Source organism: Neoarius graeffei, chromosome 11, assembly GCF_027579695.1.
Source record: "Neoarius graeffei isolate fNeoGra1 chromosome 11, fNeoGra1.pri, whole genome shotgun sequence".
NCBI lineage: Eukaryota > Metazoa > Chordata > Actinopteri > Siluriformes > Ariidae > Neoarius > Neoarius graeffei.
Window position 1 is genome coordinate 33,717,625 of NC_083579.1, and position 20,084 is coordinate 33,737,708.

Sequence of the window (20,084 nt, forward strand, 5' to 3'; positions counted from 1 at the left end):
CACCACCCACGTGCAATGAACCGGTGCTACAGGTGCTCTAGCCCCTGCCCCTTTTCTTTTTGCTGTCCAAAGTGCCCTTTTCATAGGGACTGTTTTGTTGTTGTTTTTTTTTTTTTAATATTTGTAAAAGATAAGTTAGCTCCAACATCAATATCCTCTACAATTTGACAATAATATATGAAATTATAGATTTATAAAATAACGTTTTCTATGTAAATGCGGGCATCAATCCGTGACGTCATGCATTCAGTGAGCCTCCGTGCAGAAAGCGCATGCAGGCGGTTGACAGTGGGAGACAGTGCGAGGAACGGCATGGTAAGGTCACACTGAAAGTCTCCTTTCATTTCTTATCTGAACATGCAATATTGTGCAGCTTAGAACACAACAGTAAATGCGTAGGGTTGTTTATCATTTAATGAAGCCGCCTAGGCTATATTTAAACCGTTTGCTCCATCCATTTCATTAACGTGGCAGATTCGGAAACTTTAGTTTGATCGACGGCGTTAATAACATATTCTAGCAGCTTCGAAAACTTAAGGCTGAATGATGACGTCCACAACATATTCTATCAAGACACACAGAATGTTCAGTTGCAATTGAAATTTAGTTTTGAATAAAGTTAACTTGTGTGAAAAATTTGTTCCAAGTGCCCTTTTTTGAATGTTGAGCCCCTGCCCCTCCAAAGGTCTTTGCACGGCCCTGCTGCCCACAGTCCCACCAAAAGGTGCACGAAGGTAAATCCCACACTGTCTGCACAGCCGCCGCGACGCCACCAGGCAACATCGCTCAGAACACCGCACCAAGCACAGAAGCACCACCATAGAGAGTGCTGGACAACCCTGATGTTAAAGACAGGCTCACTGCAGTCCATAGCGAGGAGCACAGGCATCAAGGCCCGAAGGGAACCGATGCCCAAAATCGGGTCCAGAGCTGCGCCTCAACCAGCGGACAAAACATTCAAACAAAGAACATTAAAACAAAGAAGAAACATCAAATCATACAATCACAAAAAGAAAAACAAAGGGAGAAAAAAATAAAAAGCTTCGGTGAGAAGCGGCAGCCAAAATGCGCACAGCATACTCTCAACCGGAAACAGAAAAAAAAAAATCTCTGCACTCAATTATTCGTCCTCAGTAAGACTTTTCCTAGTTATAGTGGCACTGGATTCGGATTCTATTAGATTAGATTAGATTAGATTCAACTTTGTCATTGTGCAGACTACAAGTACAAAGCCAAAGAAATGCAGTTCCCAGGAACGCTGTGTGTGAGACAGACCTGGGTGTACACACACCTTAGGGGCAGTTTAGAGTAGCTAATCTACCTACTGGAATGTTTTTAGGAGGTGAGAGGAAACCAGAGAACATGTGAAACTCCTCTACACAGGGGAGAATCCAAGATCAGGATCAAACCAGGGACCTGAGTATAAATTCAGTAAAATAACTGACGAATCATCAATTACTTCATTTATGGAATTAATTTAATACCTCGTGTAAATTGCTCTTACACATAATGTTATGTGGAACTGATGGAATTCACTATGGTCTATTCTCTCTCTATCTCTCTCTCTGTCTTTCTGACAAAACATCAGACAAAGGCCAAATTCAGCCAAGTCTTTTTGATCATCACAGGCAATTATTTGTAATTATTTCTCACTCATAACTCTTAGAGACAATAGGCAAGAGTAATGACACTAAGTTTGTGTTTCTCTGTTAGTCTGATCATCATGAAAGCACAGTGCTGATCACAACAGGGAACATTCAGGAATGCAGTGAAGTCCAGGTGTCCGAGAATTGTCCAAAAATCTCACTTGGATCGCTCATACAGAATCATCATCTTGGCGATCTAATCAACATGTAGACTTGGAACATGTAATGCAGGGTTTAGGGTGCCATTTCTTTTTATTTTTAAAGAGGGGATAAAGAATGCACATCTGTTTCTCCCAGCCCAATAACATGGTGCCATCTCAAGAGAAAAATTCTCACTGCCAATTTCTCGAGTGTGACACACAGCATGTTTTCTCAGATATACAGCGCCCTCCACAATTATTGGCACCGCTCGTTAAGATATGTTCTTAGGCTTCTAATAATTTTTTTTTTTTTTTAATAATATAGGACAACAATGCAAAAAAGGAGAAAAATCCAACCTTTAATTCAAGTGCATTTATTCAGTGGGAAAAAAATCCCACATTAAGAAATAGTTCTTTTACATGAAATCATGTGTGCCACAATTATTGGCACCCCTGATGTTAATCCTTTGTACAACCCCCTTTTGCCAACAAGACAGCACTTAATCTTCTCCTATAACATTTCACAAGATGGGAGAATACAGAGAGAGGGATCTTCGACTATTCCTTTTTGCACAATCTCTCTAAATCGTCCAGAGTCCTGGGTCCTCTCCTATGCACTCTCCTTTTCAGCTCACCCCACAGGTTTTCAATTAGGTTGAGGTCTGGGGACTGAGATGGCTATGGGAGGAGCTTGATTTTGTGTCTGATGAACCATTTTTGTGTAGATTTGGCCACATGTTTAGGGTCATTATCTTGCTGAAAGACCCAGTGACGACCCATCTTCAGCTTTCGGGCAGAGGCCACCAGATTTTGATTTAAAATGTCCTGGTATTTCAAAGAGTTCATGATGCCATGCACCCTAACAAGGTTCCCAGGGCTTTTGGAAGAGAAACAGGCCCACAGCATCACCGATCCTCCCCCATACTTCACAGTGGGCATGAGGTGCTTTTCCTCATACTCATCTTTTGTGATGTATTAGAGTGTTTGTTGCCAAAAAGCTCTATCTTGGTCTTATCTGACCAAAGCACACGGCCCCAGTTGAAGTCCCAGTACCGCTTAGCGAACTCCAGACGTTTACGTTTATGCTTGTAAGTGAGAAAAGCCTTTTTCCGTGCATGCCTCCCAAACAGCTTGTTGGCATGTAGCTAGCGCCTGATGGTTGTTATGGAGACTTTGTGACCCCAAGATGCTACTCTTTGATGCAATTCTCTAACAGTGAGCTTTGGAGAACTTTTTACTTGTCTTACCATCCTCCTCACTGTGCGTGGTGTCAAGATAAACTTGCATCCTCGTCCAGGCTTGTTTGCCACTGTTCCAGTTGTTTTAAACTTCTTGATGATTCCTCTGACTGTAGATATGGGTAGGTGTAGGCGAGTGGCTATTTTCTTGTAGCCATTGCCTGACTTATGAAGGTCGACACACATCTACCTTACTTGAATGGTGTGTTCTCTTGTCTTTCCCACGTTGAAGAGTGGATAAGAGAAATAGGCCTCTGTGTCGCATCATATTTATACCCCAGGGAAAGAGGATGTGATGAATTACTAATTAAAGGTTCTGAGATACTCTGATCAACTTTATAAACTACAGAAGAAATGACAGAAATGCTTCAATTACGTTTATTTTCGAGGAATTGTTACGGGTGCCAATAATTGTGGAACAGGTGATTTTATGAAAAATAATTATTTCTTAGTCAGGGATTTTTTTTTTTATTCACTTGAGTTAAGGGTTACATTTTTCTACAATTTTTAGTGTGAGATTATGCTTTTGCAGTAAAAATTTAATTTATTTTAAGGCTTTTAACACATCTTAACCAGGGGTGCCAATAATTGTGGAGAGCGCTGTATTTGTGTTTGATCAGTGCATGTATTATTCACATGACGTTATTTCTACTACAGCATGTACATATTTACCAAAAATACTATTTATCTGTGTTTAGTCAGGCTTCTGGTACACCTCATTTCACTAGCCATCGCCTAGCAGCAGAGTCGTAACCTTCTGCCTTTATTACGCTGTTTTGAAGCTCTCGTGTTTAGAAGGCTTTATTGAGCGAGTCTTTGTGAGTGTTGCGTCTCGGACTCTGGACCAGGATTGTGTTTGCATGTCTGAATTGTCACTCCCTAACCAACAGCACTCAAGTGGAGCAAACGAGTACCCTATGGACTGTAAAAGGCAACGAAGCATGGCACTGGTACAGGATTTACATTCAATAGCTTTCAAATTAGGTTTCAGGAAACTGCGAAAGAGGGCTGCAGGAGAGACTAGAGTACTGAGTGTTCCTGTTTGTGTCAGTTTAGAACATCAGAAACATTTCCCAAATAAAAAACACAAGATGTTGCACTGCAAAAAATGGCCTTTCAAAAATAAGAAATAAAAGATTAAAACAAAGCATATTTGCTTGAATCAGGTGAAAAAAAATCTGCCAATGGAACTAGTCAAATTTGACTTGGTAAGATTTCTTAAAGTAAGATGAAAAATCTAACCTGTTTTTACAACCCCGATTCCAAAAAAGTTGGGACAAAGTACAAATTGTAAATAAAAACGGAATGCAATAATGTACAAATCTCAGAAACTGATATTGTATTCACAATAGAACATAGACAACATATCAAATGTCGAAAGTGAGACATTTTGAAATTTCATGCCAAATATTGGCTCATTTTGAAATTTCATGACAGCAACACATCTCAAAAAAGTTGGGACGGGGCAATAAGAGGCTGGAAAAGTTAAAGGTACAAAAAAGGAACAGCTGGAGGACCAAATTGCAACTCATTAGGTCAATTGGCAATAGGTCATTAACATGACTGGGTATAAAAAGAGCATCTTGGAGTGGCAGCGGCTCTCGGAAGTAAAGATGGGAAGAGGATCACCAATCCCCCTAATTCTGCGCCGACAAATAGTGGAGCAATATCAAAAAAGAGTTCGACAGTGTAAAATTGCAAAGCGTTTGAACATATCATCATCTACAGTGCATAATATCATCAAAAGATTCAGAGAATCTGGAAGAATCTCTGTGCGTAAGGGTCAAGGCCGGAAAACCATACTGGGTGCCCGTGATCTTCGGGCCCTTAGACGGCACTGCATCATATACAGGCATGCTTCTGTATTGGAAATCACAAAATGGGCTCAGGAATATTTCCAGAGAACATCATCTGTGAACACAATTCACCGTGCCATCCGCCGTTGCCAGCTAAAACTCTATAGTTCAAAGAAGAAGCCGTATCTAAACATGATCCAGAAGTGCAGACGTCTTCTCTGGGCCAAGGCTCATTTAAAATGGACTGTGGCAAAGTGGAAAACTGTTCTGTGGTCAGACGAATCAAAATTTGAAGTTCTTTATGGAAATCAGGGACGCCGTGTCATTCGGACTAAAGAGGAGAAGGACGACCCAAGTTGTGATCAGCGCTCAGTTCAGAAGCCTGCATCTCTGATGGTATGGGGTTGCATTAGTGCATGTGGCATGGGCAGCTTACACATCTGGAAAGACACCATCAATGCTGAAAGGTATATCCAGGTTCTAGAGCAACATATGCTCCCATCCAGACGACGTCTCTTTCAGGGAAGACCTTGCATTTTCCAACATGACAATGCCAAACCACATACTGCATCAATTACAGCATCATGGCTGTGTAGAAGAAGGGTCCGGGTACTGAACTGGCCAGCCTGCAGTCCAGATCTTTCACCCATAGAAAACATTTGGCGCATCATAAAACGGAAGATACGACAAAAAAGACCTAAGACAGTTGAGCAACTAGAATCCTACATTAGACAAGAATGGGTTAACATTCCTATCCCTAAACTTGAGCAACTTGTCTCCTCAGTCCCCAGATGTTTACAGACTGTTGTAAAGAGAAAAGGGGATGTCTCACAGTGGTAAACATGGCCTTGTCCCAACTTTTTTGAGATGTGTTGTCATGAAATTTAAAATCACCTAATTTTTCTCTTTAAATGATACATTTTCTCAGTTTAAACATTTGATATGTCATCTATGTTCTATTCTGAATAAAATATGGAATTTTGAAACTTCCACATCATTGCATTCCGTTTTTATTTACAATTTGTACTTTGTCCCAACTTTTTTGGAATCAGGGTTGTACAGTGAAAAGAGTCAGAATTCTCCTCCTTCTGGGATTATCTTAATTCTCACATACCTTCCTCAATTTCAAGTGACCCCACTTCTCCATGTTAGAGCCCTGAAACCTCCCTGGCATAGAACCAACTTTTTTGGAATCGGGGTTGTAGATGAAATAATTCCAAAATAAGATTGGGGAACTACTTATGCGAGATCTGATTAACTCAAAATAATTCTTATAACAAGATTGTACTTCTTACATTCAGCTCTTTTTTTTTTAAAGATTTTTTTGGGGCCTTTTCCACCTTTATTGGATAGGACAGTGTAGAGACAGGAAATGAGCAGGAGAGAGACGGAGAGGGAAATGACCTCAGGTCGGAATCGAACCCGGGTCCCCGGATTTATGGTATGGCGCCTTATCCACCTGAGCCAAAGTGGATGACAAAGTCTTAGCAGTAAAAACTGAATTTAAGATAAATATACTAATATTAGGATTGTTAAATTCTACAACTAAGCATTGCTAGCTTAAAAGATTCTCCTTTTGTGACCTGTAATTAGTAAAATACTCTAGATATGAGACCAGAGACTATCTTGAATCAAGTTGATGACACGTGTAGCATTGCAACAAGTTTATTTTTTTTCCCCATTTCAACATTCAAACATTAAAACATCTCTTAAGATTCCACTTCCCCAGGACCTCAGGCACAAAAAAATAAATAAATAAAATCAAGTCTACGCATTTTGACTTACAGTGCTTACACAATGCCAAAGCAACAGTGCATTTTGGGGGCAAGATTCAAAGATTTCAGTAAAGTTCATTTATTCCCAAAACAAGCATACTTTGTTTTTGTTTTTTCTTGAAACAAGATGAACCGCATTTGACAAATGTCCAAAATGTACTTACTTGTTTTAAAAAAAACTTGTTTTATTTTCAAAGGTGCTCCAAATAAGACTTTTTCAAGATATTTTGTCTATACAAGATTTTCAAGATGGACTGTCTAAAAACTAGCCTTTCTAGCTAAATGAGGTGGGCAATTATGTCTTATAATAAGGGTGGCTAGATGTTTTGACTTGAAAATAGACAAATAAACTTCCTAAGATTTTTATTTTTTGCAGTATGTAATAGAGGTGGGAATATTTTTTCTTGGAGATTCAGGGTGTAAAGTAAGTTCGTAAATAATTAAAAATTGTAATTGTTGGCAAATTGTGATGGGACAAGATGGATAAAACATATGGAGGTGTGCTGTTATAATCAACAACAGGGTGGTGTGATGAAACAAGGTTGCTGGTACCAACCTGAAGTTGATGATTTTCCAGTAACAGAACATCAAGTGTTTTAATTCTCTTACATCATAGCGATTTGCCAAATTTCATCACTGTATTTATAGTTACATTTAAGGTTGAGAAACATCCACGAAGCAGGTTAGTTCCTGTTTTCACTTATATAATAGCAGCTAAAGACAGTCGTTCCCTCACCAGCCTCTCTTTATTTTCTCTCTCTTGAAGTTAATAAGACAAAAAAAAAAAAAAACATAGCTTGTCATGTTGCTGAGAAACCACAAAGTGTGAACAGTTCTATCCTGAAGATTTTTGGAAAACGTAAAATTGCACAGCTTTACTTCAGACTGCTACAAAGTGCTGACACTGGAGACTCCTTTATATCTCCTTATACAGTATCTTACACGGTTGCACGAAGATAAGTTTATCTTCGAGTGGTGAGCATATGCATGAGTGAAAATATTTTCAACACGAGAAGATAAACTTCATATATTCGCGCCACTGTGTAATGTTCTTTATATTATATGGACACCTCCACAAAAAAATATGCAAGCTAATCAAAGGAATTTTCATTTTGAACACGTCTAGTCAGTGAGAAAATACTGGGAGTGATGTCATCGGCGTGAAATATCGGAAAATATTGTAAATACGGGACACTTTTTCCATAGAATAAAAACTTTTTTTTTTCACGGTGCGGTTTCCATCAAATCCTGCGCTCTGATTGTCTGGCGAGCGGGTCCGTATCCTACGGTACGGACCCCGGTTATGGACCTCTGGCGACTCGCTCGTTCACAACAACAAACATGGTAGCATTTTTTTTCAACATTTTTTTAATAAGATTTATTTGTAAGATTATCAAAAATCTTATAAATTTTTGCCAGCATTTCTCAGGAGAATAGCATTAATTTTACAGCATGGATAGTGATAACGACAGTGTTCACAGCAAAAGCGAGTTTTACTACCCTGAGGAAGAAGAAATGAAAGAAAACATTTCAGGAGAAAGCTAAAACCTGTAACTGTTCCTAACGCCGAGCAAAAACATGGCTGAATCCTGAATGACTCTTATTTGTATAAATAGGGGACTACATAGGCGGTAAAATGTAGTTTTTTTCCTGCCATGGAAGTGCACTTGTATACCGAGGAGGAAGCCATTTGCATGACAGCCATGAATGAGGATTCAAAATGGCGCCTCGGCTTGGTTTTCCCTTTTGGGCGCCCTCGTTTTCTGTTAGAATTTGGTAAAGAAAAAAATTAATATATTATTTACCAGCTTAAGGTCAGTCCGTATGGTGAAATACCGTGACCTCGGCCTTGAATACTAACCTCGGCCCAGAGGGCCTCGGTCAGTACTTTCAAGACCTCGGTCACGGTATTTCACGATACGGACCTCCCAGCCAGTAAATAACATATGTATTCTTTTCCCTTCTAGTGGGTTTATTGATGGCATGCAATATTGTTATCATATCGCTTATCCTCCGTGTATTACGCCACTCAACCCAATAGAGAATGAGCGTGCAGTATTGTTACAATATTGCACATTGTCAAGACAACATGACATCACACATCGAAGACGTAAAACTTCTGCGTTAGCGAGCGACAGTGACAATTTGTAAACAAACATGGCCACCAGGTTTGCTTCGTTAAAAACAGAAGATATCTTGTGCAGGATCGCGGGCAAGCTGGAGCCTATCCCAGCTGACTACGGGCGAAAGGCGGGGTACACCCTGGACAAGTCGCCAGGTCATCACAGGGCTGACACATAGACACAGACAACCATTCACACTCACATTCACACCTACGCTCAATTTAGAGTCACCAGTTAACCTAACCTGCATGTCTTTGAACTGTGGGGGAAACCGGAGCACCCGGAGGAAACCCACGCGGACACATGCAAACTCCACACAGAAAGGCCCAGAACCTTCTTGCTGTAAGGCGACAGTGCTAACCACTACACCACCGTGCTGCCTAAGCTCAGTTATCTGAACCCCTTTTATCTGAACATCCTCTTGGTTAGCCAAACTTTTCCCCCAGAGAGTTTGGATAATTGAGCTTATACTGTACAGTACAGTAAACCCTGCATTTATTTTCCTCAAAAAAGTAGCTCAAAATGGCCTAGATTGCATCTCCTGAGCTTCCCTGAAATTTGGCGGCCCCCAGACCCCCAGCCTAATAGGAAGCCTTGCTTCGCCCGGCTTCACCTCGCTGTACTCGGAGATGCTACTCCTTTTCATTTGTCAGTGTTGGCATCTCTGCGATGGATAAAACTAACTACTGTTTTCATATATCATACTGATTATCTATCTATCTATCTATCTATCTATCTATCTATCTATCTATCTATCTATCTATCTAAAAGCTACAGATACATATAATGCTGTTGTGATACACCCCTATTATCTTAGTGTATCTGAGCATATTTTGATAAGATTTCTATTGAAACTCGAGAGAAACATATGTGATGTGTGTTCTGAGCAGCACAGTATTTCAGCAGACTTTTCTTTCCGTTTGATCTCATTGCTTTCTAGGAAAAAGTATAGAGATAATCACAAGGTCTCTTTTTAGATTTGTTTTCCCTCCATGGGCAATCAGAGTACATTTTAGAATCCATTTTATTTCCCACTCTCATCCCCCGCTAAGCTTTTCTTACTAGCTGGTGTGCATCAGCCTGAAGAGTGTACAGAGTGGCGCTCGGTACATTTACCCAGGGATGTGGAGTGGATTTAGAGGTCAGCAGCACCAAGTTATTCATTCTCTTTCATGAAGATTAAAGCTTCTTGAGTCGTTCTTACTCCACCATCAGCTTTCCAGCTCACTCTGCCCAGGCCCTACGAGTTTGAATGTTTGCGGTTTTAATAGTTGTTTTCCTAACAATTGCATCTGTAACATGAGAGGATGCCTCGGGTTATTTTTAGCGTTCCATTTTCTCTGAATCTTCCTTGGGTTGTACATGTCTTCTGAAATATAGACACACATTTCAGATATTTCAGAGTCAATGTCATTGTTCTCTCAAGTACCCATGAATATAATACTAACTCCATTTCCAGAAAAGTTGGGATATTTGCAATAAATGCAGTAAAAAACAAAAATCTGTGATTTGTTAATTCACATTAATCTTTATTTAACTGACAAAAGTACAAAAAATATTTTCAATAGTTTTACCGACCAACTTAATTAGTGTGCTTGCCAAAGGCAAGCACACTATTGTTGTTCTTAAGTTTACTTATTCTGCCTTATTCCGACACATTTTTTAAATCCACTACTCCTCCTAGGGCGTTTGAGATAGAGACACCGTTCCAACTCTGAGATGTCTGGCCCGAAGTGGTGTAGTGTGCTTCTATACAGCTTTTGGATCAACGCACCCGTTCTCTTGTTCTTGTCGTTTTTCTTTTGGTTTTTTCCCATAGAGAATGAATAGGGCTCATGAATCAAATCGTCCTACTCGGACATGCTCCATCACAGATGCATCAAACCTCATGTGATACTTCAGGCCAACTCCCCCGACACATACATGCAATCGGTTCTGACTCGCACTCATATTTTTCCTTTCTTTTTGCTCATCCCTTTTTCCTCCATAGGCTTGCATTGATTTTTGGCCCCATTGAAAATGAATGGTGTTTCAGGAAAAAAACTTTCACTCTCCATCAGTTTTTTTAACCAAATGACCAAACTTCAAGAAACTTCACTTGATGCCTCAGGCCAAGTCCCTGCACAGATCCATCCCCTCATCTGAGACCTGCACTCATCTTTTCCTTGGTTTTCACGCATCTCTTTTTACAACCCCGATTCCAAAAAAGTTGGGACAAAGTACAAATTGTAAATTAAAATGGAATGCAGTGATGTGGAAGTTTCAAAATTCTATATTTTATTCAGAATAGAACATAGATGACGTATCAAATGTTTAAACTGAGAAAATGTATCATTTAAAGAGAAAAATTAGGTGATTTTAAATTTCATGACAACAACACATCTCAAAAAAGTTGGGACAAGGCCATGTTTACCACTGTGAGACATCCCCTTTTCTCTTTACAACAGTCTGTAAACGTCTGGGGACTGAGGAGACAAGTTGCTCAAGTTTAGGGATAGGAATGTTAACCCATTCTTGTCTAATGTAGGATTCTAGTTGCTCAACTGTCTTAGGTCTTTTTTGTTGTATCTTCCGTTTTATGATGCGCCAAATGTTTTCTATGGGTGAAAGATCTGGACTGCAGGCTGGCCAGTTCAGTACCCGGACCCTTCTTCTACGCAGCCATGATGCTGTAATTGATGCAGTATGTGGTTTGGCATTGTCATGTTGGAAAATGCAAGGTCTTCCCTGAAAGAGACGTCGTCTGGATGGGAGCATATGTTGCTCTAGAACCTGGATATACCTTTCAGCATTGATGGTGTCTTTCCAGATGTGTAAGCTGCCCATGCCACACGCACTAATGCAACCCCATACCATCAGAGATGCAGGCTTCTGAACTGAGCGCTGATAACAACTTGGGTTGTCCTTCTCCTCTTTAGTCCGAATGACACGGCGTCCCTGATTTCCATAAAGAACTTCAAATTTTGATTCGTCTGACCACAGAACAGTTTTCCACTTTGCCACAGTCCATTTTAAATGAGCCTTGGCCCAGAGAAGACGTCTGCGCTTCTGGATCATGTTTAGATATGGCTTCTTCTTTGAACTATAGAGTTTTAGCTGACAACGGCGGATGGCACGGTGAATTGTGTTCACAGATAATGTTCTCTGGAAATATTCCTGAGCCCATTTTGTGATTTCCAATACAGAAGCATGCCTGTATGTGATGCAGTGCCGTCTAATGGCCCGAAGATCACGGGCACCCAGTATGGTTTTCCGGCCTTGACCCTTACGCACAGAGATTCTTCCAGATTCTCTGAATCTTTTGATGATATTATGCACTGTAGATGATGATATGTTCAAACTCTTTGCAATTTTACACTGTCGAACTCCTTTCTGATATTGCTCCACTATTTGTCGGCGCAGAATTAGTGGGATTGGTGATCCTCTTCCCATCTTTACTTCTGAGAGCCGCTGCCACTCCAAGATGCTCTTTTTATACCCAGTCATGTTAATGACCTATTGCCAATTGACCTAATGAGTTGCAATTTGGTCCTCCATCTGGTCCTTTTTTGTACCTTTAACTTTTCCAGCCTCTTATTGCCCCTGTCCCAACTTTTTTGAGATGTGTTGCTGTCATGAAATTTCAAAATGAGCCAATATTTGGCATGAAATTTCAAAATGTCTCACTTTCGACATTTGATATGTTGTCTATGTTCTATTGTGAATACAATATCAGTTTTGAGATTTGTAAATTATTGCATTCCGTTTTTATTTACAATTTGTACTTTGTCCCAACTTTTTTGGAATCGGGGCTGTACCTCCATAGGCTTCCATTGATTTTTGGCCCCATTCAAATGAACAGAGTTATGCTCAGTAACACTTCACCACACATCCACCAAACTTCATACGGCACCTCAGGCCAAATCACCCATCACACACGATATCGGTTCTGACCCGCACTCGTCTTTGTCTTGCCTTTCATCCGTCCATTTTGCCGCTAATCAATGGAAGCTTGACTGAGTCATTCCTCCCTTCCCCCATAGGTGGTGATGCATTTGGCAAGGATCTGCTCATTTGAGACTTTGACAGCAAATCAACTTCAACTCAATGGCCACTTTATTAGGAATACTTACACGCGCACACACGATAGCAATTAGCATATAAGCATTCACGTTAGCTAGCTGTTAGCATGTTACCCATTATGATATCATGCCTGCTGTTAGCTCGTGAATTGTTAGCATGTTTACCATTAGCATGTTATCATGAGAGCTGTTAACATGTTAGGATTAGCATGGTAGCATGCAGAGTTCGCATGTTTGCTGTTAGCGAGTTCGCCTGAGCATGTTAGCATGCTAACTGTTAGCATGTTAGCTGTTAGCACATCACCCTCAGTGTGTTAGCATGCTAAAAGTTAACATACTAGCCATTAGCATGTTAGCCTGTTAACTGTTAGCATGATAGCTGTCAGCATATTAGCCTTAAAGTGTTAGAATTTTAACAAATAGCATGTTAATCATTAGCATGTTAGAATGCTAGCTGTTAGCATGTTATCTATTAGCATATCTATTAGCATGTTAGCATTAACATGTTAACATGCTAGCTTTTAGCATGTTAGTATGCTGTTAGCATGTTAGTATGATAACTGTTAGCATGCTAGTTGTTAACATGTTGGCATTAGCATGTTGGTATGCTAGCTTTTAGCATGCTAGCTGTTCTGCTACAGCTCAGCAAGCACACTTTGCATTTTCTCTGCGGAAATGCAGTCTAGTTGTATTTTGTGAATATAAATGAAGTTAGAATTTGATGCCTGCAACACACTCCAAAAAAAAGTTGGGACAGAGACAAAATACAACTTAAAAGTTTATATAATATTCAAGTAACACCATTTTGGAAAATTTCACAATAAGCAGGTTAATTGGTAACAGGTGAGGGTATCATGATTGGGTATAAAAGGAGCAGCACCAAAGACTCAGGCCCTGTCCACACGGCAACGGATTCAGGTGACTCCGATACAATTGCTTATCGTTTAGGCCTGGCGTCCACACGGCACCGGCGTTTTGGGTGCCCCAAAACGCAATCTTTTTGAGAACGGGTTCCAGAGTGGAAAGATCTGGCAACGTTGCCGTTGTGAAGTCGTCTGGATGAGTAAAACGGATTTGTTTACGATGACGTCACAACCACATGACTGTGAGTGCTTCACGCCGGGTAGAAGTGTAACGAATATCACCAGGAAAAAGCCTTACAGAGCACTAGTGAGAGTGAAACACGAGCTTGGATATTATTATTATTATTATTATTATTATGTTCAGTGTTAGTTCACAGTAGTAATGCAAGAAGCAGAATAGTGACAGTAATAGTGAAGCAAAAACATGCAATTGTACAAACACTGCAGCTCTACAGCAAAATATTCATTTATGAAATGGTCTGATTCTTAACACCAGTAGTGCCAATGAGCTTCTCATTGCGATGCGAGTTGTCAACAAATCCTATAACTTGGTTCATGAAACGCGCTTACAAAATATTTTCACTGTGAATATTTATTGTGTAATGGTGCAAAGTGAGAGAGAGAGAGAGAGAGTCAATCCCGCCAGCAAAAATAGAGAAAAAAAGAGCGATCTCACCTCTTCAGATGTGGGTTTAAGTCCTACAATACATTCCTCAAAAAGGGCGTAGAGGAGCAAATTAATCATTATTTAATTAGCATTCAATTTATTCCGGACCATTAAAGATGCCGCCTTCCGTGTAGAATCATAGGTCATCCTCGCCGCCATTTTGGAGAGGTCAAAGCGGAGAATAAAGATTAGCTGCGTTTAACTGTACCAACAGGTTTGCCATCCAAACGAGATCACATGGGATTACCTTTCACAGGTGAGACTGGAAAAATACTTTTCATTGTATTTGGTCATTATAATGTAATTTTACAAACAGATTTTCCTGACTTTGTGGCTAATATGCATCCTTACTTCTTCTATTGTTCTGGTGTCTCCGAAGGGACCGTCTTACAGCGCCCCTAGAGGTGTGGCATGTGTATTGCATCGTTTTCAGCAAGCGTTGCGTTGCCATATGGACCTGATATTTTACTGATTGTTGCCCATTTGGACGCGATATATTTTTAAATAACATCTCGTTGCCGTTGTCGTGTGGATGTAGCCTCAGTCTTTGCAAGCAAGATTGGGTCACGGCTCACCCCTTTGTTCCAAAATGAATGAGAGAATCGTTAGTCAATTCAAAAAGGAGCATTTCTCAGTGCAAGATTGCAGAGAATTTAGGTCTTTCAAAATCTATAATACATAATATTGTGAAAAGATTCAGGGAATTCAGAGACATCTCCATGCGAAAAGGGCAAGGTCGGAAACCACTGTTGAATGCGCGACCTTTGAGCCCTCAGGCGGCACTCCTGGTCTCAGGGGTACTTCAGAAAACCATTGTCGCTTAACAGTCTGACCCTGCATCTAGAAATGCAACCTGAAACTGTGTTACACAAGGAGGAAGCCATTCATCAGTTCTATGCAGAAACACTGCTGATTTCTCTGGGCCTGAACTCATCTCAGATGGACCAAAAGACAGTGGAAATGTGCTGTGATCATATGAGTCCACAGTTCAGCTTGTTTTCGGTAAAACCATATGTCAAGTTCTCAGTACCAAAGATGAACACGAACATCCAGTTTGTTATCAGAGAAAAGTGCAAAAGCCATCAGTGCCCATGGCATAGGTGAGTTGCATGTGTTTGAAGGTAGCATTGATATATTGAGGCATATATTGGGATTTTAGAGAGATGTATTCATCAAGGCGACATCTCTTCCCAGGAAGTCCATGCTTATTTGAGCAGGACAATCCCAGGCCTCATTCTCCACAGGCTACAGCAGTGTGGCTTCTTTAGACACAGAGTGCGTGTGCTTGACTGGCCTGCTGCCAGTCCAGATCTGTTTCCTATTGAGAATGTATGGCGCATCACAAAGAGGAGAATCAGACAACGGCGACCACGAACTGTTGAGCGGCTAAAGTCTTGTATCAAGCAAGAATGGACAAAAATTCCAATTGCAAAACTGCAACAATTAGTATCCTCAGATCACATGCGATTAAAAAGTGTTATTAAAGGAAAGGTGATGTAATACAATGGTAATAATGCCTCTCTCCCAACTTTTTTTCAGTGTGTTGCAGGCATCAAATTCTAACTTCGTTTATATTTACAAAATACAATTAAGTTGGTCAATGAAACTACCAAAATCTTTTCTTTGTACTTTTGTCAGTTAAATAAAGGTTCATGTGAAATCACAAATCACAGATTTTTGTTTTCATTGCATTTTGGAAAATAGCCCAACTTTTCTGGAAATGGGGTTAGTACATTTATGGACTGATTTCCACTGTCAGCGCTTTGTAACAGTCAGTGGAAATAGCTAGCTGGTTAGTTATCTGTTACTAAACTAGCTCACATTTTGTCAACAATAATCCTGCGTAACTTAACTAGATAGCTTAGACTGAGAGTCATTTCTATGTTTTCAGGTAAATTCACATCAGTCGATTTGCATATTGAATGTGAGTGGATCACATGAACATTTTTTGTGGCATCACTACTACAATTATGTTTATACAGTACATAATGCTTAATATTATGTGTATATTTAATATATACAGTGTTTTTAAGCATTTTTTTCCAGAATCTTTGCCTGTCTGTATGATCCACAGTGCCAATTTGTCCAAAGCTGCCTGGGGGGCGATGGAGAAAAACAGTACTCAGATGATGATTCGTTCCTATGAGCTGGGAGTTCTGTACCTGCCTTCAGCCTTTGTAAGTATCCTAACATCCAAACTTAGAAAAATGTCCCAGTATTCCATATACAAAGTTGACAAAAAGGATTATCGTAATATATAAAAAGAAAATAAGTGTTAAAAGTATTTCCACTAACAGTCTCAGACTTTTGGACTTGTACAGTGGGGCAAAAAAGTATTTAGTCAGCCACCAATTGTGCAAGTTCTCCCACTTAAAAAGATGAGAGAGGCCTGTAATTTTCATCATAGGTACACTTCAACTATGAGAGACAGAATGGGGGGAAAGAATCCAGGAAATCACATTGTAGGATTTTTAATGAATTAATTGGTAAATTCCTCGGTAAAATAAGTATTTGGTCACCTACAAACAAGCAAGATTTCTGGCTCTCACAGACCTGTAACAACTTCTTTAAGAGGCTCCTCTGTCCTCCACTCGTTACCTGTATTAATGGCACCTGTTTGAACTCGTTATCAGTATAAAAGACACCTGTCCACAACCTCAAACAGTCACACTCCAAACTCCGCTATGGCCAAGACCAAAGAGCTGTCAAAGGACACCAGAAACAAAATTGTAGACCTGCACCAGGCTGGGAAGACTGAATCTGCAATAGGTAAACAGCTTGGTGTGAAGAAATCAACTGTGGGAGCAATTATTAGAAAATGGAAGACATGAGGTCAAAATGATCACAAGAACAGTGAGCAAAAATCCCAGAACCACATGGGGGGACCTAGTAAATGACCTGCAGAGAGCTGGGACCAAAGTAACAAAGGCTACCATCAGTAACACACTACGCCGCCAGGGACTCAAATCCTGCAGTGCCAGACATGTCCCCCTGCTTAAGCCAGTACATGTCCAGGCCAGTCTGAAGTTTGCTAGAGAGCATTTGAATGATCCAGAAGAGGATTGGGAGAATGTCATATGGTCAGATGAAACCAAAATAGAACTTTTTGGTAAAAACTCTACTTGTCGTGTTTGGAGGAGAAAGAATGCTGAGTTGCATCCAAAGAACACCATACCTACTGTGAAGCATGGGGGTGGAAACATCATGCTTTGGGGCTGTTTTTCTGCAAAGGGACCAGGACGACTGATCCGTGTAAAGGAAAGAATGAATGGGGCCATGTGTCGTGAGATTTTGAGTGAAAACCTCCTTCTATCAGCAAGAGCATTGAAGATGAAACGTGGCTGGGTCTTTCAGCATGACAGTGATTCCAAACACACCGCCCGGGCAACGAAGGAGTGGCTTCGTAAGAAGCATTTCAAGGTCCTGGAGTGGCCTAGCCAGTCTCCAGATCTCAACCCCATAGAAAATCTTCGGAGGGAGTTGAAAGTCCGTGTTGCCCAGCGACAGCCCCAAAACATCACTGCTCTAGAGGAGATCTGCATGGAGGAATGGGCCAAAATACCAGCAACAGTGTGTGAAAACCTTGTGAAGACTTACAGAAAACGTTTGACCTCTGTCATTGCCAACAAAGGGTATATAACAAAGTATTGAGATGAACTTTTGTTATTGACCAAATACTTATTTTCCACCATAATTTGCAAATAAATTCTTTAAAAATCAGACAATGTGATTTTCTGGATTTTTTTTCTCCTTTTGTCTCTCATAGTTGAGGTATACCTATGATGAAAATTACAGGCCTCTCTCATCTTTTTAAGTGGGAGAACTTGCATAATTGGTGACTGACTAAATACTTTTTTGCCCCACTGTATATGTATGTGCCAAAATTATTGACACCACTAAGGGATAATAAATACTTGGAAGTGTTTTTATTTTTATCACAGTCTCCAGGAACTCTGTTGTTACCTTGTCCGGTTTGCACGGTGTATAAATATAAGGTTGCACATGTGTAAAATCCATCTATTATTATGGGGGAGGGAGGGAATCCAGGAATTTTTGACATAAAACAGACCAAAGATTATTGACATGCACAAACTGGGTAATGGATATAAAAATAAATATGTAATGCTAATTGACGGATGAATTTACAATGAACAATTAAATGAAAATGTTTAGCGTTAATTTACGGATTTTTTTTTTTTTGGCTACTTTGGTCCGCTAAATAAATATGTCTCTGTTCAATTTTCTGAAGAAACATCACAAGTTATTTGCGCACTTTGTATTTTTACAGACGAGTTCTTGAAAAACGCAGAGCTTTTTTGTTTGCTTGTCAGTATGTGCCAGTTGTATTTCTTATTATTTCCCCCCTATGTATGACTATAGATGTCTTTTGTGCAGTCTGTGTGCATTCTTGCTGGGTAATATGCCCTTGTTGGATTACTTCAAAAGTTGCTAAGCAACAGTAAAGCTCAGTTCACTAGCTGTGGTAGAAATAGGGGGGAGGGATCATAAGTGACCGAAGGAGTGCCAGCATAGGATGTGCTGTTTTACTGAAGAAAATATCGTAACGTCATTCTCATTTCTTTCCACATGGCTGAACAGCCAGTAATTGAGATTATTTATTAAATCATTTGAACATTTTGCTGCTCAGAACGCTGAAGTATTTAAATGCATCAGAAATGCATCAAATGTAAATTCCAGGTTAATGTCATCACCTTTTTTTCATGCAAAATGTGATATTTTATGACAAATCAGGTCACATTTTCTGGTTCTGCTTAAACAATGACAGTCTGTTTGCTCCAGTTTTCATATTTGCTCCAGTGGTGCATTAATTAAAAGTCGATCTGTTGAAAGTCAGACAGCCAGACAGGTTCAACTAACAGTATTTCTATTGTGCTCTTAATTATAGCATAATCAAGTTCTGAAACACTGTTCATTTTGCAGTCATTAGCCTTGGCCAGACAGGAGTCTGTCTCTGCAGTTATAAAGTGTTGCCATATAACAGCTGGAGTCTCTGCTGTCGTGACTGTAAGCAAGTCTTAAACAGATTTCATTGACCTCAGCATTACTGTTCAGGCTGAATTCTGCATCAGCTCTGACTGCCCAGTGGAGTGGTTAAAATCAAAGCCGTGTTAGTCAGGTTATTGCATTGCAGTGAGCACATGGTGTGCTTGGAGGCGTCAGATGAAAGCTAGTCGAACTCAAATCATTCCATTAGTCATTCACTTCAGTGTCCTTTTAAAGCTTAAACAGTCAACTTAAAACAATTTAAACAGTGGTGGTTTGTCTTATTCACTTTCTCCTGCCGCCGTAGAATAATTTATCATCTAATCCAAAATCATGAACAGATTGATAGATTGGATGGACAGGTAGTAGGACAGGAGGATTGATGGATTGATTGGTGTATGGACGGTTTGAAGAATACAATGGATGGATCAACTGGATGGTTAAATGGAGAGAAAGATTCAGTGCGTTTACGTACATGCACATCCAAATCGAGCTACTGTCGGTAATCGAGCTCAGGGTCCCAGCAGGGGTGCCAGAGAAATCCAATCCTACATGCACACAAGGAAATCGAGCTATTGTGTGAGGTACATTGTGCACCCGAGCCACAGGTGGCGCTACACACCCCATCGTGTTGGTACACTTCCGGTTGTCGTCATGAAGAAGAGCTATAGACCCTTTTCAGTCACGTGACCTTCGTAAACGCGACCGCCATTTTGGACATGTAGTGGACTTCGGCTCGAATCAGTTTGAATGCGAGGAAGGCGACAAACG

The 20,084-nt window shown here is 40.2% G+C and overlaps 1 protein-coding gene across 1 annotated transcript in view; it reads left to right on the forward strand.

The window, feature by feature from the left end:
- The window catches only part of tdp1 (tyrosyl-DNA phosphodiesterase 1), a 102,780-nt gene that overhangs the window by 59,318 nt on the left and 23,378 nt on the right, over positions 1 to 20,084 (forward strand). Inside the window, exon 14 of the mRNA XM_060933732.1 lies at positions 16,384 to 16,486. Coding sequence (XP_060789715.1) covers positions 16,384 to 16,486 — 103 coding nt within the window. The remainder of the gene's footprint in view (positions 1 to 16,383; positions 16,487 to 20,084) is intronic.